The sequence below is a fragment of the Pseudopipra pipra genome, chromosome 6 (assembly GCF_036250125.1).
Source record: "Pseudopipra pipra isolate bDixPip1 chromosome 6, bDixPip1.hap1, whole genome shotgun sequence".
Lineage (NCBI taxonomy): Eukaryota > Metazoa > Chordata > Aves > Passeriformes > Pipridae > Pseudopipra > Pseudopipra pipra.
Window position 1 is genome coordinate 32,602,174 of NC_087554.1, and position 23,640 is coordinate 32,625,813.

The 23,640-nt window shown below is 37.2% G+C and overlaps 1 protein-coding gene across 2 annotated transcripts; it reads left to right on the forward strand.

Moving 5' to 3' along the window:
• Window positions 1-301: 301 nt before the first annotated feature.
• On the forward strand, window positions 302-19,773 carry KATNBL1 (katanin regulatory subunit B1 like 1). Of its 2 annotated transcripts, none has more exons than XM_064658458.1 (10): window positions 302-420; window positions 8,513-8,640; window positions 9,390-9,430; window positions 9,800-10,079; window positions 11,416-11,534; window positions 11,698-11,748; window positions 11,839-11,928; window positions 12,495-12,584; window positions 13,024-13,117; window positions 14,652-19,773. In XM_064658458.1, exons 2-10 carry the CDS (start codon window positions 8,527-8,529, stop codon window positions 14,682-14,684), a joined length of 912 nt encoding a protein of 303 aa, XP_064514528.1. In that variant the 5' UTR covers window positions 302-420; window positions 8,513-8,526; the 3' UTR covers window positions 14,685-19,773. The 2 variants fall into 2 exon arrangements, with proteins under 2 accessions (XP_064514528.1, XP_064514529.1); XM_064658459.1 differs by lacking the exon at window positions 302-420 and adding an exon at window positions 468-783.
• Window positions 19,774-23,640: the final 3,867 nt, after the last annotated feature.

The window sequence follows — 23,640 nt, forward strand, 5'->3', positions numbered from 1 at the left end:
ACTCGAGAGTAGCCAGGACAGAAAGATCTTGCTGGTTACAGTCCAGCGGAGTGTGGAGCGAGTATGGTTTTCTCAGCCAGCCTGAGCGTCGCACGCTCATAACGACGCCCGCGTCATTATCCTGCAGACACGGCGGGGTTGCGAGGTTCCCGACAGAACATAGGAACCCCCAGATTCCTCGGCATTCCCGGGCTGTCTCGCGGCGGGGCAGGACGCGGCTGGCGCGAGTCACGCCGGTGCCGCGGCCACCGCCAGGGGGCGCGGCGGTGTCGCGCGGGGCGGCGCGCGCGGCCCGGCATGCACCGCGGCGGCGTTTGAATGGCGCAGGCTCGGGGCGCCGGGCCCCGGCAGTAGCGATCCCGCCGATCCCAGCGATCCCGCCGCCCCGCCCGCGGCCCGGCCCGGGACCATGAGCAGCGGGTGAGTGAGGCGAGGGAGCGCGAAGGTTCCCGGGGCCGCCGGCCTTGGGGAGCGTGGCGGGGCCGCGCTGTGCCTCGCCGGACGCAGGTGCGGCTCACAAGCGCCGCGCCGGGCGGGCGGGCCGGCGGCGGGGACGCCGATAGATCCGTCTCGCTCCGTCCCGCTCCATCCCGCTCCTCGGCGGCCCCTGCCCAGCCCTGTGCGGTGCCCCCAGCTTCCGCGAGCGAGATCTGGCACTTTGGGCGTTCTCTAAGATGGGGCCATGAGCCCCAGCACGGAACAGGCGTGTACAGAGGCAGATACGTGCCAGGAGGGCGAGGAAAGCTCCCGTGCTGCAGAGAAAGGGAAGACAACAAGCTGGGTGTAAGGCCTGCTGACGGATTTAATTTCTTGGGTGTGACAGATTCCAAGGAGGAAAGGGGGGAGGGGGCGCGGGGGGAATCTTCGGTTCTTGAAGATCAGATCCTGCATTAATTACTTTGTTCAAAAGCCTTTAAATGTATTTTTTTCATTGTTGTGCCGGAGTAGTTTGGCATGCAGATCTAAATGACGTTTTGAATAGGGAGATTTATTAAGGAGAGAGATTTGGAGGTAGTTTTAGATACTTGTTGTTTCTGTTTTTGAAGCATGCTCTGCTTTGAAGCTTTCTTCCATCTCTTCTTGGAACATGAATTTTGCTGTTCTCACTTTCTTCTTTGTACTATTCTCTGGCTGAAATCAGAGAAATAAATTCTAAAAAAGGATAGTTACCCCTGTTTAGTAAAATTAAAGCATAACAGAAGGCAGTCTAGTACCTCTTTGGCCTTGCTGATTTGAAAGAACATCTTGTTCTTGTCAAAAGATGTCACTTTAAGTTCTTATTAACAATTTTTAGCCGTTTTGATCAAAACTTATAATAGTTTTGATTAAAATTTCTATGAAGTTATTTCATTAAACTCAAATTACCATTTATTTGAATTCCTCCACTTCATAACTCAGGGTTTCATTGTAATATATTAAAATAATATTGAGGTATTTTATATGTGTATACTAAAAAACATATACATGAGTATTCCAATACATATGTATTATTATATAGTAGTGTGTATGTATATTCTCTTACCCAATTTTGAATGTTTTCTTTTCAATCTATTTTCATTGTAATAATTTAAGTAAGCTTTTTTTTTCTAATTTTAACTATGTGTTGGTCCCAGGGTAATGAGCTTGCCTATAATTAAGAAAGTTTTTAAAATATTATAAACGGATTGTAGTGACAAATAGAAGTGTATTTGATGGTAACATGAAAACTCATGTGAAATGTAGTTCATTCAGGTGGGGATGTAGTGGGGATGCCTCCACTAAGTGGACCTTGAGAGGTTTTTGAATATGTCTCTTTCTGGGTTTGAATTCAAAAATGTTGTTGCAGTTTTTTTAAAACTCTTTGGATTGAGCAATAAATTTAAAAAAAACCCCAAACTGTATTTAATTTTGTAAGTAGTTTCTTAAAGCTTCTGTAAAAATATTAATATGGGAGCTTCAGTGTATTGGAAACTTATATTCTATATAGCAGCTCTCAGATAATGTTAGTTATAGAACTTTTCCAACCTTATTATGTCTAGAGTGTTCATAACTGAAAATGAACAGGTGAAGGTATCTTTTCATTACCGAAGGATGACTTCAGAAAGAACTAAACCACTGTCAGCTACTGGTACTTTATGGCAGCTTAAAATATCTGTAAATGGTACCTTCAGATGCAGAAAACTGGGCACTTGTTTGACTTTTTTTTTTTTTTTTTTTAGAGAAGGTGAATAAGATTCAGTTATTAGACTGCTGGGTTATCTCCACAAGGAGAGCTAATGCACACCTGCGTTCACCCTGGCTCAACTTGAACAAACTTCTAGTCGTTTTTGGAGGTTCATTATGGCTGTCAGTGGGCCACAGATAAATTCCATATGTAAGAGAAAAATGAGCCTAAACCTTAGGTATAAGCTAACTTACCTTAATTAGTTACTCAATCTTTGTCTTTATTGCATATTTAACAAAATTCCTGTGATTTTTATCAACACAAGAAACTTTAAACTGGAGCAAATGATCTGACAGGTATTGCACATTAAAAAACTGTGTCCTGCTAGCCTATAAGGCACTTTTTATAGTGTTGCAGAAAAATTTTGCAGTAACATACTCCTTACAATCTTGAACTCTGCTTTCTTTTTTTTAAGAAAATTCAGTATTTAACACCTGGTGAACTGTCAGTACATAAATTACTAGAAAAGGAATTTGAAAAAAAAACTGTTTCATATTCAAAGGATGTGGAAGCCTTCTAAAACAGAATGTTACGGATGGATTCTGTAACATTTTTCAGAAGTAAAATGAAATTAAATTATGCCAGGCTTACAAAATCACTTCTACATCATAAGATAGTGCTAATTTTTTTTTGTAGACAAATTACCCTTTTGGAAGTAAATTTGAAATAACTGTTGTTAGAGGTTTCTTGTGAACTTTTCAAATCTGATAATGACCAGAGAAATTAGTTGACCATTACTGGTTCCCTGATGTATACCTCATTGGGATGTTTTCAAAGAATGAACTCCCCTCCTTTGGAGTCACAATTAATTTACTCTTTCATCTGAGTTTAATATTGTCACCCTTGAACTTGAGTTAATAAGGAGTGGGGGAAAATTACAAGAACGTTTGCAATGGCCAGTGTACATGGAATGCTACAGGAAAAAATAGCTACTAAGAATGTGGTCAAAGAATAGGATGGAAGAATGTTGGTTTTAAAAGATATTGCTGATGACTTAAGATATCCAGTTATTTTATGTTTTCTTTGCCGCCATGCAAAGTACTCCAGTCTATGTTCTGTAAGAAAATAATGTTATGTTAATACTTGTGTAGATTATATAACGTGCCAAGAAGAGTTTGTCCCTCTCTGGGGGCCATGCCCAGAACATAGGATAGGAGGGAGTGGCAGAGTTGTTAATACTTGCCTTAGATAGATATGCACTAGAAAGCCTGTTAGTGCTGACTTTCTTTGCTCGATTCTGGTATGGCTTGAAGACTTTTGTTGCATCTGGGAGAGATCAGAGATAGAAAGTAGCAGAAGAACCATCAAGAAAACTTTGCACAGGTCTTGTCCGTTGACTGTGGAAACAAATCAGCTTACCTAGTCCTTCTGCTTTATGAAAATTGAGGAGAACAAAAGGGGGAGAAGGGAAGGTCGTCATCTACTATGAGAAATCATCTATGTGATGGGGGAAATTGGTGTAATTTGAGCCTATTATCTTAATGAAATTGTCCATCTCTGTTCACATTTGCAGTCTGCTTTGTTATAGTTGTAAAACAATTTAGGATTGTACGATAGATTGAGGCAGAGCTGAAGGAACATACATTCTGTCCTTAGTTTAAAAAGTTTTATAAAGCAGAACACTTGCATTGGCCTTGGTGAGATGGTATAACAGATTGTCTTGAACAAATACCATTAGCCATGCTCATCACAAGGGTAAAGTCAAAAATTAAAAACATTAAGGTATATGTTTTTTGACTCTGTAGAGATTGGTATCTAATGTCAGTTTAAACACCCTCTGTGTATATCCAGAATAACTGAGGGCTGTTAGATATCCCTAGATGATATCTGGTGGTAGATAGGAAAGTTGTGAAGAGCCCTGTAAATTGTCTTTCATCCTGTAGCATTCGTCTTTTTAATTGCCAGCCAGCTTGCATTTTGTTAGGTGTTACTAAGCTTTTGGAAGCTGCTTTCTTAAGATATCGACTAAGTTTGTTATAGCAGTGTTGGATTTGTATATACTGAATTCTTCCACTTGTGTTCTGCTCTGTCTGGACTACCTGGTTTGTGTATCTGAATTTAATCACTTTCAGTCTATTTCCTTTTTTTATGAATTTGCAGAGTCTGTCCTGGAACCCACGTAAACATTTGGGTCCACGGTATCCTGTGGCAAGTTCAGCTTGATTATAATTGCACAAAGAGCTGCCCTCTTTTATTAGTTTTGAACCAATCTTCAGCTATTATCTTTTGACCCTTTATTCTTATATTGGACAAGACAGTGAACAATCTCCGTGCAACTTCTCTGAGCCATTAATTTTGTAGTTTGTTGTCTTATTTCCCATTTCAGCTATAAGTAGCCTCCACCAGGTATAAGTAGCCTCCACTCCACGTTAAAAAGACTGGAGTTCAGTTGTCAATTTTATGAAAGTTTTTCCATACCTTTTGTAATTCGCCTTTGTCTGAGCTCTTTTTTATTTTACTTAGAAGTTTTTATTTTTGGAGGTTGGGGGTTTTTTCGTTTTCATTTTAAGGAAAGAGAACTAAACCTGCACTCAGTATTTCAAACACAGGCACAAATTGGTTCTATACGCTGTCACTGTTTTATTTTTTTAACTATTTATTGATCCATATGGAGCACTGAGCAGTCCAAATGATCTAAATTAAACAGCCATATATCCAGATCTAGTGGGTGACAGTTATTAGCTCAGAGCCTGTGATTCTGTGTAGGAACCCAAAATTTCCTCATACCTGCAGACACACAGGCTTTGCTTTATATTAATCTGTAATCATTGCTTCTGCTTATTGTACATCACAGTCCTCTAATTCTTCAGTTAGCCCACATCTTCACAGTGTGGTGTGACTTTGTATTGTCAACAGTCTTCATCAATTAACTACTCATCCCCTTTGTGATGTAACTTATGAATATATTGAAGAGCATAAACCAATGCAGATTTTCTGCAGGGATTTGGAGGTGACTTTCTGCAGTGTGGAAACCACTTCAACAGTTCCTTAAGTATTGCTCCATGCTAAAGCTTTCCCCCTTATGACTTGGAAGCACAGTTTCCTCAAAATTTAAGTGAGGGACTTGTGGAAGCTTTTCGGAAACTCAAGTAGTCTCTATCATTCAGCTGTCCTTTATCCCTGTTGTACTATCACATACTCTTGATAAATTCCATTAGTTTTGGAGGAGAGGACTATAGAATGATTTGGGTTAGAAGGGACCTTAAAGATCATCTAGTTTCAGTTCCCCTACCATGGCCGGGGACACCCTTCCACTCAACCAGGTTGCTCAAAACCCCATCTAACCCAGCCTTTAACACTTCCATCCACCACTTCTCTAGTAAACCTGTTCCAGTGCCTTACCACTCTCACAGTAAAGATTTTTGTCCTAATATCCAATCTAAACCTACCTTCTTTCAGTTTGAAGCCCTTCCTCCTTGGCCTATCACTAAATGCCCTTGTAAAAAGTCCTTCTCCAGCTCTCTTGTAGCCCCTTCAGGTACTGAAAGGCTGCAATGAGGTCACCCCAGAGCCTCCTCATCTCCAGGCTTTGTTGCCTTTGTGACAGCCAGGTTGAATCTTTCCCAGTATATTATTTGGTTGTGTCCACTAAGTCTATTCTTGACTAATTTTTACTAATTAGCACAACAGAGATGTCAGTCTGGATCTTCCTTCAGGCTGTCTTTAAATACTGACTGTATTTTCAACGTGATTTCCTTAGGTGCTTTGTCAGCTCCAAGGGAGAAGTTCTGCACCTTGCCTAACAACACAGCTATTTCATTACTGCTTACATATTCACAGATGCTTCTGCATGATCTGAGACCCTCACAAAGCAGGTTAAACTGTGGAAACCTCTCCTATACACATAAGAATTCTACTTTGCTTCATCAGATGTACCTTTACATTTGATTGTCTGTTGGCCTTTTTTTGGATTTCTGTTACCAGTCTTTAAGGAAAGAATTGATAGTTCTGTTGTCTCTTCCTGTTTCAACTGGAAGGCTGGAGAGTAATATGTTTTAGATCACATTTGTCGAAGAGTGATTCTCTTAATTTTTCTTCTTGGACACATGCAACTTTTGGTAGGGAACTTCTTCCCCTCTAGGGTCCTTTCTCTCCAGATACCTCTAGTTCAGGTATTTTGAGATGTTGCTTTAGGCTCTTTAGAGCCCAGTATTAAATACTGACATGCTAATTGAATTTCCTCGGTAAGACATTTTTTTCTAACCTGATATTTTACCCTTCTATTAAGTAAAGGGCATTCTAGTTATACAGTGCTGTCCTTTTATTGGCGATCAGGTTCCTGCGTACTGCTTACTGAGAAAGAGGAAGGAGAGGTCAGTGTTAGGCATGAAGGATTGTAAGCTGGTAGTGTGTTAAGGGAGTAGTCAGAAAAATTATTCTTCAGGTACAGAGATTATGGCTTTTTTTAGCTTCTGATGAGATGATCCTGTGGGGGTTAGCTCTGGTGGTTGCAGGTTGTCCTCCCTATTCTTTTGGAGTTTATTGCTTTACCCTCAGCTTTATTGTCAAAAAGGGGATGAAAAAAAATACCAAGATTTTTCCAGGTTCTCCTACCTTTCTGCTTTCATCATAGGCCTGAATATAAGGCTTGATTTGTTTGGACTTTAGGATTGTTGGGTTGGGATTTTCTTCAAAAGTTCAGTTGCTCAGCATATGCCTTTGTGTTGTGCTCAAAGTTCAGATTTTAATACATAGCCCATTTTGAGTCCAAATGGTTTTAACCATAAGCAGAGGAGAAGTTGTTTGGTTTGTTGGGTTTTTTTTCTAAACTTCAAGGGGGGGAAGCCCTTTTTTAATATTTATTTATAGGCTTGGTGTGGAAGAACTAGGATTTGGAAGTGTAGAGAACTAACTGTGATAACTACTCTGTTATAACCATCCCATAGGGTGGAAAAGAGTCAAGTTATTGAGCCAGCCTTATATCTGGAAAAGTATTGACCACCAACTGTTATAGGTCTTGTCCTAAATAATGCTACCATTTGCAATGCTTGCTGTAGTCTGAGCAAGATGGTCCCATCTTACAGGGTAAGGGATTCTGTCAGTAAATCTTGCGTTGTTTGAGAGAGGTCTCAAATGAGATCTTTAGTTCTGATCCTCTTCTAAAGAAAATTGAAACATTTGAAGAATTCTTTTTTTTTGCTTCCACTGTACCTTACAATATGGATTTTAATATGCCTTATGTTTAAAGTACAACTTCTGTCTTGTTTCGAGCCTGCTTATTTTATTTGATGGCCTTTAGATGCCGTATAGAAGGATCTTCATGGCTAATAAGCTGTTTGCCATCTGGCTTTTTCAGCGCTCAGTGTCTTAGTGTTTTAAATACTGAAGTTCTTAATGTGGGATAAATCTGCTACATAGAAGAAAAAGGATAGGGCTGTTGCTAAAAGTGGAGGGAACAGATTAGAGCACTCATGTTGGGACTAGAGTTTTACCTTTTTGGGGAAAAAACAGTAATATTAGGGGAAAAACCAATAATATTAGGGAAAGTCGTTGTCTTTTAAAAGTAGGGTAGAATGTCTTGCTAAAACATTTTAAGAATAATGCTCCATGATGACATAGTAGTTGAATCCAGTCTCAAGCAATGAATTTTCTGGTCACTTCCAAAAAATGCAAAATCATATGTACAAGTGTCTCAATCTTGGTGTTGCTTCTTATAGAAATATTTGCATACTTCCAAAGATGAAGTACTTTAGACATAGAATAATGGGGTTTAGTATGGAAAATAGCCAAAGTCGTACATTGAAAAAAATGGACAGGAGTGCATTTGTCAATAAATTAAGGGGAAGATCTTTTATTTCCATTTTTTTTAACCTTTGCTATTTTGAGGAAGTTTGCCTTCTTCCTGAAAAAAAAATAATTATTTTTTTAGGTGCCTTTCTCTCTTGGAAGCAGTTGTGGGACTAGTTATTTTTCTCTAGGCAACAGATGAAATTCATAGTATGAGGAAAGAGTCTCATAAAGTACCTTATTCTTTTCTTGAATTCTTGCTCGTACGGCACCCCTAAGTGCAAGTGTACACAAAGCTAGTCTGAAAACAAGATCTGTTTCTTGGGGTGATTTTGGGTTTGTGTCTTTTTTTTTTTTTAAGGTAAATAGGGATTATGAAATGCTAATCACCATGTTACTAATGATAAGGCCTCCAGCTAACATTTGCTAAATGATGATGTCTTGGGTTATTTATATGATGGAAGATCTTGCAAATAATTGAATCCTTTTACCTAGTTTTGCCAGCTGCAATTGAAGAAAGTTGACTGCATGTTTTAGAAAATATAACTAAAACATAACTAAATATCTTTCCGTTGGGAACAGGGATTTGAGAGATTATGGCATCTGAAGCTCACAATGTTAAAAACCAGAAAGTATTGCATATCGAAGGTCGTCCCATTGATCTCCGCAGAAAAGGAATCTCTTCTTCCACTAAAAAGATCATGAAGGAGGTGAGCTGGTTGTAGTGTTTGTTGGGGTTTTTTATGTCCCCTGGTGAAACCAAAGTAAACATTCAAACAGGTCTGTAGTTCTGAGCAGTCTAAAACTAGAAGCACAGCACTACTAGGCACTTCATGTTTAGATAATAGAGCTTTAGCTTAAACAGCAATTACATTATGAAAACTATGCATTACAATAGACACAGGCAGTGGCTGCACTCATAAGTGTGTTGTATTGTCCAGGTGAGCAGTAGGTACTGATATGGTTTTATTCATACCTGTTTTTCTGCAATCTAGCCAAGAATGTTTAAATACAGAAATTCTGTCATGAAAAAGTTCTCTCTTGCCAAGAGAGCTCTATGATAGAAATGAGAGGTGGAGTAGGTGAAACACCTGCATTGAAATGGATCTGTTGTCTTATAATCGTACAGCTTGATCTACCACATTGTCTGGTAACACACATTTCACTGAATTCTTGCTATTCAAAACCAGTTTTCATATAACCTCTTACCTGTGTTACTGGCTGAAGAGTAAGGCAGTGGAGTAAAGAGGAAGCACTAGGGAGGTAAACTCACTGTGAGATCTCTTCAAACAGGGGTGAAGATGCCAATATCCTCCATGTGTTAACAAAAAAGATCATAACATTGTTTTGCTGATGTGCACAATGTAAATGTTACTGTTAATGTTAAATAGTATAAATGGGAGTGTTTGGGCCTTTTTTATTAATAAAGCTTTTTTCTTCTCTGTTTCCTTTCTCCCAGGGTAAGAAATCTCCAAAACAGCTGGCTTCATACACAAACAGGTAGGATGGCTGTGCTCTGTAGTAACTGAGTTTCAAGTACAACGGTGGTAGGGAGGAAGAAGCAGTTGAAATCAATTACAACACCAAAGCAGACACAAATGGAAGATAGGTCTTGATTTTACTGACAATTCTTGGTTCTTGTGTTCCCTTCCGTAATAATAAGTCTCTGCATTAATAAAAACAGAGAAGAATATTGGTGACATTTCTTCTGATAACCCAAATGTCATGAAAGTATATATTGGGGAAAAAATGTTTTCAATAACCTGGAAGTTGACTACTGAATTTATAATTATATATTTTAACTTAATAATGTAAAGTATTGATTAGGTTTAGAGCAACCTTCACTAAAATACTGCTTTATTATTGCAGAATAACGGTTGGAAAAACGGTGACCAGTCCCCTCTCTCTTTTCAAAGTGGTATATTGTAAAAGAAAAGTTCGTTGTTATACTCCAAAGCCTTGTTACAGAAAGAAACTGTGCCCTAAATCTAGGGGCTGTGACATGGCAAATAAAGAAAATGAACTGGCTTGTGCAGGGAATCTGCCAGCAAAACTTCACAACAGTCGTACACACTTGCTAAATTCTAGTGACTCTGGCTCATCTCAAACAGAAGGCCCCTCATCCAAATACAGTGGATTTTTTTCAGAGGTAAGTAACGTTTGAAGAAACTTGAGTTTAAAATAAAAGTATTCCTGGTAGTTAACTGTAAAAGTTTTCATATAGATTTTCTTCAGTTCTTTAAATTTCGGGTCTTGTGATTTACAGTGACTATCTGTCAGTTTATGGTGATACAGTTGTCAACAGTAATAGTCCTGCCAGTTTTCCCCATGTTTGTGTCATGTCAGAAGCTCAGATCTGCCAGACTAGACTGGGTTAAAATTGTACCAGCAGCAAAGGAAAACATTGTTCTGAGTTGGTTAGGTTTCATGATCTGACTGAACACGTGGCCATTTACATGTTTAAAGAAGTGTGAAAGTGTATCAATGGGAATAAACTGGTGAGGTAGGCTTGGACAATTTTCAGTAGCAGTATCAACTTTGTGTGTGTGAAACTAACTTAAGTGTTCGTGTAAGGCTGTATTTCTTGTTAAGATTGCTTGAGGAAATGTAGTAGATGCTTTCAGGGCTCCTGAATCTGGCTAAAAGGTCATACATTTAAATGAAATGGGTTTTGTGACAGTGAAGGCCATTTAAGTCCCTGAGGCATGGCAGGGAAGATAAGATCAAAGACTATCACCATGCTGTCTTTTCGTGGTGCTGTAAGTTTGGGCTTCTATGAAGAGAACCTTGAGAGTTTGGTGGACTGAAGGTGCAAGTCTGTGGCATCCTGCACTGTTTAATTTAATAGTTTCAGGAAAGGAGCAGCAGAATAGCTACAGTTAAAGAGGTTGCAGAAAGAAAGGTAAAGAAATGGATACTAGGGAAGATTCATTCTCTGAGAAACTAAGGACCAGATCACTGAACACAGATAACTACTTAACTGGTTGGAGAGATGTGTGTGGCTCTGCAGTGTTCATTCCAATCCAAGGTCTATTTAATAAAATGCCTGAACTTCATTCAGAGATCTAGCTTTTTTCAGAAATGAAGCTTTTCTGTCAGAATTTGGAACATGTAGTTATTTTTGTTTAAATTGTGTCAAAATTATTACTCATCTGAGTAAAAAGTTCTCAGAGTTCATAAGAATTACAGTTTGATGGTCATGAGTGCTCTATTTAATTATTAGATACCTCTCTTTAGGTGGTAAAGAGATACGAACCTTATTCTTATAGCTTTGGCGTAAAGTAGGTTTGATATTTTTGTCCCCTTCTAAGGGAAATTTGTGGATTTAAGGCCATTGTCAGCTAAATTTCTAAAACAAACTCATCAGCATACCGGTAGAAAAGTATATTTTCATATACTAGATTACTATAGTAGAGCAGTTTATTGTGTTATTCCTGGCTACTTAACTTGTGGCAAACTTCTTTTATATTTTCAAAAACATATAGGTTTCTCAGGACCATGAAACTATGGCTCAAGTTCTTTTCAGCAGGAATCTGAGGCTGAATGTAGCTTTAACCTTCTGGAGAAGGAGAAGTATAAGTGAACTGGTAGCCTACTTAGTGAGGTAAAATAAGTGTCTCTTTTATATTCTTAAAATAATAGCAATCCCAAATATGCTGCAGTATTTTGAGCAGTTCCTTAAGTGTTGTAACTTTGTTATACTTTTTAAATTCTACTGGAAGCATATACTTTGGTAACATTTCTGATTTTATTCTTAATGTTTCTAGGATACAAGATCTTGGAGTAGTAGTAGACTGCCTTCCTGTTCTTACAAACAGGTACAAACAAACAAAAAAAAAAGTGGGGGATTAGAATCTCCTATAACAACATTAGAGTTCAAACACTTCTGAAACATCTTGTTTTTTAAGTTTACAGGAAGAAAAAGCATATGTTTCAGTTGGCTGCTGTGTAGATCTTTTGCCTTTAGTGAAATCTCTGCTTAAAAGCAAATACGAAGAGTAAGTATCAATTCTGGAAGTTTTCAAAACACTTATTACTTCCTGGCTATGCAGAGCCCTGGAAATTAATGGGTTTTAGTCCTCTGACTCTTTTTCCCTCTGCCTCTTCTCCCAGCTCTGCCTTTCTCAGGAATGCCTACCTGAGGGGGAGCTTTCCTGTGAGTCTTTATCCTTTAACAAACTAGAGGTGCAAAAACTTTTCTGCAAGGTTAAGGACTTGGGGGAGAGGACTGGTTTTGCCCTTACACAGATTTATTTATCCTAAACAGTGAAACAGAATAGCACTAAGGGTTTAATATGCTTGATGACATAAAATCAAGGCAGAGTTTTCAGGCAAAATACCTGAGAAATTTCTACTTTTTCAACAAGAACTTCAGTTTACCACTTAGAAATGGCAAATGTACGCAAGTATTTAAACTTGCCAATTTGTTTAGATTTTTCTTCTTCCAGAACAGCAAATGTGTTGCTTTCTTAATTGCTTGCCAATTTACCTTGACACTCTATCTGACCTGTAGATACTGTATGTGGAGGATGAAGTGCATAATGTGTAAAATATGTTGTTACAGATATGTGATAGTTGGTTTAAACTGGCTTCAGGCTGTCATTAAAAGATGGTGGTCAGAACTATCTGCACATACAGAAAAGGCAGAGGATGGGTGAGTACAGTATTGGGAAATATTTAAATGTGTTTCTGTAGCTTATTTCATCTCAGAATGTTTTAATTTTGATCAGTGGGAGCCTTGCCTACAAAAGACAAAATTATACTCGTAATTTGAAAGTAAAAGCTTAAAAGTACTTAAAAGTAGTTCTGTTCATAATACACAGATAGTGTTTGGAAGCTTACTTTAAGGATAATCCAAGTTTTTGGTTTTGTTTTGGTTTTGTTTTTTTTTTTTTACCAATGTTTTAGTACATGTAGAACATAGTCATATCAGGGGTTATACAAATGCTGTAGAAGTTGGATCAAAATTTTTCAGATCTTGTGGTGATATCTATTGTATAGGCTAAGTCTGTATGCAGTATTAATGCATTTTAGTCAAAAAGACTGCTGAAATATACTACATATGTTATAGAGTGTTGTTCATTCTTTTTCAGGAATATTCATATTTTAAAACAACAGCTGAGTGTTTTATGGGAACAGGAGAATCATCTTACTATGGTTCCAGGATATACTGGTAGTATAGCTAAGGTAATCCAGTTCCAGTTGTGTTCAGTAGCAAACGAAGTTGTATCACTGGCAGTATTCCTCTTGTTTTATTTATGCTAAACTGTGGATGGATAGAAATACCTTTACTTATTTTCCACTAATGCTCAAGTGTATTGCATGATTTTTACAGAAGTCTGGAGTGGATTCCCTGTGATGATAGTAGTATAGTTTTTTATCCTTTTTTCGTTCTTTACAGAGGAAGCATCTCCTTAATAACAAAGTAGCTAATAGTAATAAGCCTTAAAATTGATGTAAAAAAGGGCTCAGATGAGTAGGTAGACTGTGGAAAAGACAGATGTTTTCTCTGAAATCTGTTGTACCCATAGTTGTAAGTGTGAGGCAGAATGGAGAATCTTAGCTCAGGAATGTCATTAGTACTTGCACATCAGGTGACAGGGCAAGTGACAACATACTAAATTTTAAAGCTTATTGCTGACCTAATGCTTAGAAAATTATGAACTTGTGGAGAGCAGAAGAGCAGATCTATCTAAGCCGAATCCCTGTTTCCCTTTCTCAGTAGGTTGTGGTGTCAGTAATATAATGAGGGTGTCTGGTAGATGCATGTTTTGCTGCTTGTTCTCGTCTCTAGTAACATGGCTTTCTGAGGTTGGGCACCAAGAGTTATGCTGAGCAAAAAACCTCTCCACATGGAGAGACCTGGTGGAGGTAGACAAGTGAGAAAGAGCTTACAGCAGACACTTGGTTAGTTATGTGCAGGATTTGAGTGAACTTGAAAAGACCTTAGCATCTTTTACTTAAATCTTAAGAAGTTTTGTGGAATCCATAATTCTGTGCCTACAGAATTGGTCTATTTTGATGTATCAAACAAGTAAGTTATATCTTGTTTTTCTGGGACTGCTGTGCACCCGTGACTTCAGTTTTGGTATCTCTACAAGGATAATTAAGAGCTCCTTGCAGAGTTTGTCAGCAGGGATGCAGAATAACTGTGTTCTAACTCCCAACTGTGAGAGCATCTAACATTGACTGCCTAATTCTTTTGCTAGATCAACATAACAGCTAGTGTCAGTTTGTTTCTCTAGGATTCAGGTTCCCCTTATGTTCATTTGCCTGCTTCTTAATATATATCAGGATAGATTGTGGCCATGGTCACCTGAGAGAGTCAGGAGCAAAAGCAGTACAAGAATGTTGGAAGGATTGGGTACAAGAGTGTTGGAGGGATTGGGTGAAGGAATATCACATTTGACATGTTTAAACTACATGATTGTATGATGATGATTATCATTGCTGTGTATTCAGGGAGCACAGGGATAACAGACTAAATTGATGGCTTTGTAAACTAATCCTGCTGTTCTTGCAGGCTTTTTAGTAGATAGAGAAATGTCATTGAAAGCATTAATTGAAAGTAATCATGAAGATAACTTATTCTGAAATTTGGCCTAATATAATTATTCTTGTGTTATGGTCCTGATTAGTTACCCCGCTTCAGACATAGAGTTGATATTACAGCTATAAATAATGTGACAAAGTCTTTCTCCTTTTTTTTTTTTCCTTCTAGGATGTAAATGCTTATTTATTACAGCTACACTGACATGATTGAGAAACTATGTGTGCTCATGTGGTGAAACAATCCCCTAAAGTATCTCTGAAATACGTACAGAAAGCCTTTTGAGAAATACTGGCAGAAGAGAACTGAACTGTCAAGCTGTTTAATGAAACCACTAACAAAATCCTAGCAATCTACTTCACATTGAAGTGGAAAAATGTCTAGTAGGAGCAACTTTTACTTCAGTGAGGTGAAAGTGCGCTATGAAAACTGTATGCCTTTGCTGCATTTGGGATTCACTCAATTACTAGGTATTCATTTAAATACTACTGTATTTTCCTACAACATCGCATAAAAGAAGATGAATTATACTATCATGAAGGCAAGACAGCAGAACCAGTTATAAGGAACCAACAAAAGCAATCAGCATTAAGAGCTTTTAAATATCTCTTTCACAAGAGAACTCCAAAATGCACAACTATCTTCCAATTACATTAAAAAAAAAAATCTTTGGGATATTCAGTTACTTCTATGTTTTAATCAAATTATTAAAGACAGTTTTTGTTTGCACTAAATAGAAACTATACAGCAAAGATGCCTTAATTACTAGTGTTTTGAAAAGCCAATGTGTTAAGATGCAAATAGCTATTATGTTCATGATTGTGATGAAAAATGACAAAAATCAGGGTTTCACATTGTGTAGTTAATGAAATATTGCACATATACAAAGATTCATGTATGAAAAAATATTATAAATACCTGAAGTTAAGCTTGGATAAACAGTTATTGCAAATGTCAGCAGAATGGTGAATTTATGTCTAACAAATGTTTTTATATTGTATGTGGATTTCTAACACAGTAATCTTGTTCTGTATCATTTAAACTACATGCAAATAAGTAAATATATTAAATATATCTACTGTTTTTTCTTTTCAAGTTCAAAAAATACCAATTTCTAGAATCTGTTCCGCAGTACTTTTTATCATAGATATTTATGTCTATTGTTTGAAATGTTTACAGCCAGGTGAGGCCATGTTATTCAAACCACATCCTTTTTATACTACCTCCTTTAAGAAACTGACAAAGAGCTTTTGCAAAATTAAGTTCTAGCCTGATCAGTAATGGCAAATTTATACCAACAATAGCATTGAGAATACAGCTGTAAGTTCTTTTGCTGTCATATTGCTGTGCTGTTCTATTTTAATTTAAAAGCTATACCTTAATAGCTCTGAGGGAGTCTTGATTTTAAGCTTGCTGTTGCCTTTTTTAATTTTGTGATTAGAAAGAATGCTTTTTCAGTTAAAACTTATGAAGTGCCAGCTCTTTACTTAAAACACAGATATACATGCACAGCATGTATGACCAAATCTACTTTCTTAGAAAACTAAGTACTTACAAGGGTTGTTCTCATACCTAGCATTAAGCATGTGCACTTTTATTGCTGTGCAGGAGAAAAGTCTTTTGATAGCCCCAAGTGGTTTTTGCTTTACAGATTAAAGAAATGAATTTTAAACTCCTGTAGTGGTCAACAACTTTAGACCTCCTGATGCTTCATTTTGTATTTAGTTTACATATTGTTATTGCTGACTTCTAATGGCCAAGTAGAAATATGTCATCAGAACTTGGTGCTTTTGGTTATTTGAATATCCAAAGGTTTTGCACTTCCCAGGGCAGTCAGTTAACAGAGAAAAGTTTCTGGGACATCCCAAACCCGATAACTTTGTGGGACAATCTGGAGACATGCACACAGCCAAATTATTTTTGCTAGTTATCATTAGAGATATTTCATGCTCAGAAGAGTTTGAGATAGAACTTTTCAAATGTTCTTGCTGTCAATTAAAAATTTAAAGAAACTACAGTATGACAACATTCTTGTATTACTTTACTATTCTGTTGACCAATTAAATGTAAAAGTAACACAGAGTCTAGCTTCATAATTTGGGTAGCAATTGCTGAAGCTCTTAGATTATTCCTCAAGGAGAATACTGTAAAGGTAATGGAAACTCAGATCTTTTCTCTTGTGGTTTTTTTAATGGACAAAATGAAGTAACTCAAGGCCATTTACTTCTGATAATAGAAGTAATAGTTGTAATTGATTAAAGGGATACCCTAGTACTTAAAAAACTGGCTTGACTGTAGATGTAAATACGTGGAGTTTTAATGAATTCTTGTATGTGGTCATGGAGTTACCAAATCATAACTGTGGATGGTGCTTTTGTTCTAGAGGCAAGGTAAGATTGACTTGAGGATTGTTATTGAGAAATTACTAATAAAATAGTGCATTCTTTTTAACTGCCAAAAGTTGTATTTTGACAGCATCAATAATACAGTATTAAACATTGTCAGTATCTGTGCCTTATTTTAAATGAATTTTCTTACTGTTTTCAGGCAGCTACTAGACTGTAAGAACAGGATTCCGATGTCTCCATTACAAAATTATTTTTCTGTCATGATCTTAATTTAAACTATTAACACTATATTCAGACTCAGCTTCTTGTATTCTCTTTAGTTCTCAAACTAGGAGAATCAGTTTTGCTGTTATAGAATGTACATGTGTAATATCTGGTCAAAGGACATGAGTAAAATGTCTTACTAGCTGTATAACTCCATTAATTCCATATAGTTGTCTCAGTGAATCCAAGAATTAAGTTTACGAACTATCATATGCATAAGTGCTATCATGTGATACTTTCTGAAAATGCTGTTTCTAGGATATGTCTTAAGAATCAAGCGGAATTAATCCTTTTCCTATATGTTCTTGTGATGCAGAAGCACGTATGTACTTGAGGATGAAGGATTCCTCCACAAAGCTGTTCTTCATGTTATACTATTTGATATGAAACTAATATCTTTGAAAAACAGTGTGTCTTTTGCCTCAATGTCCCCTGAAAATACTTGAGGCTGTATTGCTTAAAGAGTACTTATTTGAAGTGTGACCCAGGACTTACCCATTCCCTAAACTGAAACTGAAGAATCCTTCTGGCAATCTTTCTCTTTCTGCAGAGTTAAGGAAAAAGAAAATCCAGTGTTTTGTAACTAAGAGTCAAAGTTTAGGTATTGCTTAGAGCTTGCTGAAGAGTGGAGATAGAAAAAGCTCCCCCATTAATTAGCTGGATAAGAAGTTAGCATGTCTTAATGATAATGTATGTCTCAGTTTTGAAGGAATTACACCTATTTCTCAGTAAAGAGTACTCATATCACACAGGTACTGCTACTTAATAGTGCTTACAGATTGTTGCTGGTATTAAAAAAATTAGCATTAGCCCTCCAGCAGCTTACCTGCTGCAGTGAGATATAAATAAAATGATCTCTCCCTTCCTGTAGGCTGCTTTATTGTTATCACAGTTTTAACACTTGAGGTGCAGGGGGGCTGGGAGAATAGGAAAGGACAAAAAAGTACACATGTGCTATGTAGAGGGACATCAGCCCCACTGCATTATACCATAACTTAAAGCAGGCTGTGTTTCCATTGTCTGGCATCTGAAGCAGGCAAGTTTGGAGTTAGAAGTCTTTACACATTTTGCATTGAAGAGAGAAAGGTTTTGAAGATGGATGCTATAGTGCTAATTTGTGATGTGTTGATTCTTTTTTTTTCTTGAATGAGTGGACATTTTTGTGTGTAGAAACTTGAAAGTATCTAAGCTTACATTTTGAATTAGCAAATGGTTGCTTTTGCCAGTTCATCCTGCCAGATCTTCCAGTTTTACAGAAGACTGAACATCTGTCTAAGTGTGGAGATTTGCAGCTATATTTTGTGCTGAGTTTTCTGGTACAAAGTGAAACAGGTGTTTCATAGTCATCTATTTCAGAATACAAAACCATGCAAATCATCCTACTGGTGTGAAGTTATTCCAGCTTTGCACAATGCAAATGTTTAATTTTGTGAAAGCAGTTGATTCTTATGTAAGGAACTTTATATTGAGTTGATGCTGCATTAGAGGAGGAAAAAAAAATGAAGCCATTTTTAATAGCCTTTGTAAAAGCCAGACAGTGTAGTCTAATTTTTCTCTTCAGTCTACTATCCTACACACAGTAATCATTGTAGGCTACAGATAAACATTCACAGAGAAAATAGTTTGAGCGTGCTTGTGTTTTTAATGCTTATCTTATCCTTCCTTAGACAATTTATGTTTATTCTATGAGTTAAATGGCTTGGTGTGTCTCAGAATGAGACTAAATGCAAGTGTTTTTCTCTCTGCTTCCACATTTGTTCTTCAAGTCTTAATGAAGTTATTTATTCCTCTTCTAGTTTAAATATCCTATGAGTGTCTATTTTTAGAAGGGGGGAGGGGAGGATGAGAACTCTAGACAAAACATGGGGCTAACTATTTAACAAGATTCATTTTGAAGCAGTTGTGAAAACTTTTCATCTCTAAAACTTTTCACACGAATTTTGTTAATAGCTACTAATTGAAGTGGGCACTCACAGATGCAAGTTTGACTTTGAACCTTGTTGAAAAAAAATAAAGTGTTTTCATTCTAAATAACCATAGCTGCAGTATTGTTTCTATTTCTTCTTGGTTTTTTGCATTGAGTACTAAACTGGATTCTTATTAGCTAGACTAACCTGCTGTCAGGGAGACAGGATGTGTAGCACTGTCCCTTAAAGGGATAAAATAGAAATATTCACATAGTCTTCAACTATTGCAGGCCTAGGATATTTTTGTTTTCATACTGACTGGATTTTTGTAATCTGTTTATGTAAATTGTAGCTGCTGATCACATTGCTGTAAAATGAGATCTGCTACTTTCAGGTTGAATGTGTTGCATAGTTGTTTCTGATTTATATGGAACACTGCTTCAATTCAGGCAGTCATTACTCTGAGCACTAAAGTGTAGATGAGCAACTAACTGTTGGGGTCTCTGTGCTCTGCTGTAACAAAATACAAGGATGCCATGTTTATATTTTCCACCTTTATATTTTTCCCTTATTCCTTAATTTAAATGCTTAAACCTATTTTAATCCCCTCTGGAAAATGATAGCTGCCAAAATGTGATAAAATGCTTTTACAAGTACGCTTCTGACTTGTTTTGATAAAGTTCTGTGAATAATAGTTTTCTGTGGATTTGGGAAGGAGGATGTTTTCTATACGTGTAGGCTTGAAATAAACAGAACCAATGGATTTTACTGAAATTCTATTCATATCCTTGATACTTTTTTTTTTACATAAGAATTATGTGAATTGTGAAACAATTAAACCAAATCTAAATATCAAGATAATATTACATTCCAAGACTACCTGCTCTTACAGGTGTAAGTGTTGAAATACATACGCACCCTAGTATCATACTTTAAAGTGACCTGCAGACAGTTTCAAATAGCTCTTGTAATTTACTTTGTTGCCTCTTTGTCAAGTTGTATTTAATCTATTGAACTTCCTTTGAAAAGCCTGAATTATGTTTGGATCTTGCAGTTGTCACTTTCACTCTTATTTCAGATATTCTATGGATTGAAAGACTTAAGATAATAAGTATTCCAGCTTCAGAAAAATAGCTGGTCTTTTTCTCTTTGTGACAACAGGCTTTCATTACATCTCTTCTGCATGAAACAAACTTCTTTTCTCTAAGAGTTAAATAATTTTTAGAGACACTTTCAGAGGAGGATTGCCACATACAAGAAGCCTGTGGCATGTTTGGTTTTAAATGGGGAAATTGCACAAATACAGGCAGCTGTTAGGACAACAGCACATTTCATTACTGTTGAATTGTCTTATCACATGTGAATCAGCTGTCCTATTATCTACTTAGTCTAGATAAAAGTGGAATGATGGATTATTGAGAAGTTGAAGTCTTAACAAGTCTTGGCTGTGAGAAACTAAAACTGTTCTTTCCATTCTGATGAAATTGCTACAATTAATGCAGAAAGGAACTATTTTGTGTGTTCGGTTTGGAGAGAAGTCTCTTAATACTTTCTGTGTCTGCTAATAGTACTTTGTCTTGAAGCTTAAAGGCATAGGCATTTATGTGTTTGCTTAAAATAACATTAGGTTTCTGACTGAAAAGAAAAAAAAAAACCTTGCTGCATTAGTTCATTTCGGGATGACTATGCCACCTCATGTTCCAGCTGCAGAAAATAGTAAACTGTATTAACCACCATTGTACAAATAGTGTTAAAACTTTGTTTTCAGCTTTTTAAGGCTTAGGCAAGTAAAGTAAGCAGTAAAGCAAATCAGTAAAGCAGTAAAGCAAAACAGAACTAAAGAATTAGTGGGCAGGTTTTGTTCTCAGCCTTGTATTTTAGTAACTCTAAAAGCTTGACTTTTTAATCAGAGAGAATGAGTGGTGAACCTTTTTGTTACTTATAAGTAAAAATTAATTTGCCTTTTTTTTTCTTTTTTTTTTTTTAAGATGTTACAGTTAAGGTCTTTCTGGATAAAGAGGGCAGAGAGGGAATTCTGAAGAGTAAGTTTTCTAAATGTCCTTTTAATTGGATGATAGAGTACTGCTGCAAGGATACCTCTAAAAATACTGCCCTCTGAGTGGTGGCATCAGTAATTATTAAAGGGGATTGAGGGCTCAAACACAGGCAAACTCTAATCCAGGCTGCCAGACTGTGGCTGATGTGTGTCTTCCTGGTTGGCAATGTAGGGAATTGACTTGCATAAAACTAGGGGAGTGTTTAAGATACAGTACAAAAATTCCTATCACCTGAAAAGGATGCCTGTGATTGTTGGGTGATTGGGGTATGATGATACTGGAAGTCTTTCCAGTCCTGTGTGCCTAATCCACGGCAATGAGGCACTTCACAAAGGACGGCTGGAGACTTACTGCTCACAGAGCAGTCATGTTTCCTCCCAGTTGCTGCTTTCCCTCCCCTCTGACATGTTGGGGCACATCTGCTTGGCTGAATTCCCAGCTCCACATCCTTGTCACTTATCCAAGTGAGAATAAAATGCCTTCATATTTGGCACACCTAGTTTCCCAAGTGTTGTCTTGTACCTCAAGTCTTCCAGGTTCTCACTACAAAACAAATTATCAGCTTAGTGGCATCGAACTGTGAAAACTCAAGAGTCTTATGCCCTATGCTGGGCAACTGTGGATGCTACCACTTGGTTTACTTCTTAGATTAACACTAGAGAAGCATAATGATGCATGCTAATGTAATGGCTGTTTCAGTCAGGAGGTTTAAGATGAAGCTGGTGTATTAAGAGTGTGTGTATATAAATGTTTTTTGAACATAAACACCAGTGTTCTACTAGTATTAATTAAAAATGCCTGCAGTTCAGACCTTTACAAATGGTAAGCTAGTGATTGCTGCTTAGAGGTTTAAGAGGTTTGTTGGTTTGGATTGGGGTTTTTTCCCTCTTCACCCATCTTGCCTCTCTCTCTGAGTACAATTCTTTAAATTTGTCAATGCCTCTTATAAGCTTACAAAAAATGAAAATTCAGTCTTTCAGGGTTTTCTGACCACACAAAACAATCAGGGAGTTGGGCAGAGTGAGGACATGTCTTGTTCACACAATGCTGTGTAAACACATGTATGCACTCATTGCTGTGCAGAAGTATCATCTTTTGCACTTTCCTCTGCATTCCAATACATTTATGCTCCTATTAGTGGCATATCCCTTAACATGTCTAAAGGGATTCTTTCCATCTCACAATTCTTGATTCAAAAAGCAGATTAGCTACTTTCCAGATGAACAGATAAAAGTTGCTACTGAAGCTAAAAACAAGAAAGGAGAAAAAAATCCAAAAAACATCGACACAAACAACAACCCAGAACTCAACCCAAAACAACAAACTAGAATGTACTTGTCTCCAGCATAAAGTAGCACTGTGGCCAGATGATAACAAATGCTACTACTGATTTGTCATTAAAAAGGGGACATAAGAATGTCTGAGCAAAGAGTCTGACATGACAAATTGTTTGGGTTTTTTTTTTTTTTTAGGATTTTAGTGTATTGTGATTTAGTTTACTTTCCACAGTGTCTGAATATTTGGTTTGTGACCTCAGCCACACTACTCATAAGGGCTGTAAATAAGAGAACGCCCTTGGAGCCATTTTCACAACTGGCAGCTTGCTAACTTCAGCTTTTACCTTGGGGACCAGCAAAACATATTTCAGCATTTCTGCATGCAGGATTTGGCATACATACTTCAGATATTGTTTCCTCATTTGATAGTTCTCTCTGAGCTCTGGAAAATGAGCATTTAGCCCCTGGTGACTCCTTCAAGTCCAGTCTGGTTGAAACAGTCAAGGATTGTGCTTATGTGAAAGGAACTGCAAGACATCATTCATAAACTCACCAAATCTAAATCTTGATTGTAATAGGCTTTTGTATTGAGAAATTGTTAATCTACAGGTCTTGGTATCCTCATTAATACCTTTTTCCTGACAAAATGGATTGGTCAGTGGTTGCTTTGTAGTATTTATTAAGCTTATTCTATTTTTCATACCTTATAGAGCAGTTCCTATTCATTACTCTATGTCTCCAAGTTACTGCAGCCCACATGTTCCTGGTGTTCAGCATAACTAACTGATTTTTCAGACTTACTTGAAGTTGTCTTTTGGCCAGGAAATGTATTCAGAACTTGAACTGATTTTAATGGTCTGCAGTAATACCTTCACTGGTATTTAGAAGCATTATACTTTTTGAGGAAAGTATCATTTTAGTTGGCATTGCAGCAGTATAATTGAATTTTACTATCTCATCAATGAGAGACTTGAGTGAGAGGAAGAACTAATTTGAGTCGGATGGCTCCAGCAAGCCCTACCTTTTGCTCCCACATGTAGTGGTGAGATAAAAGGAAGATAAACAGCAAATACTGCTTTAAGGACAGCCTCAATCACATCTACTGTCTCATATACTGCATTTTCTCCTCATGGTACTGCCAGCTGTGAGCCATGCAGAGTTGTGGCATGTGTGGAGCTGCAGCACTGCTCCTTGATCTGTTGTTCTGTTTGAGCTTCAGACAAAGCATTGCCTCTGCTAAGAGACCCTTTTGCTGAACCCTTAATAGAATTCTTTTGTAGCAGAACTTCCCTTAGGAGATATTGCAA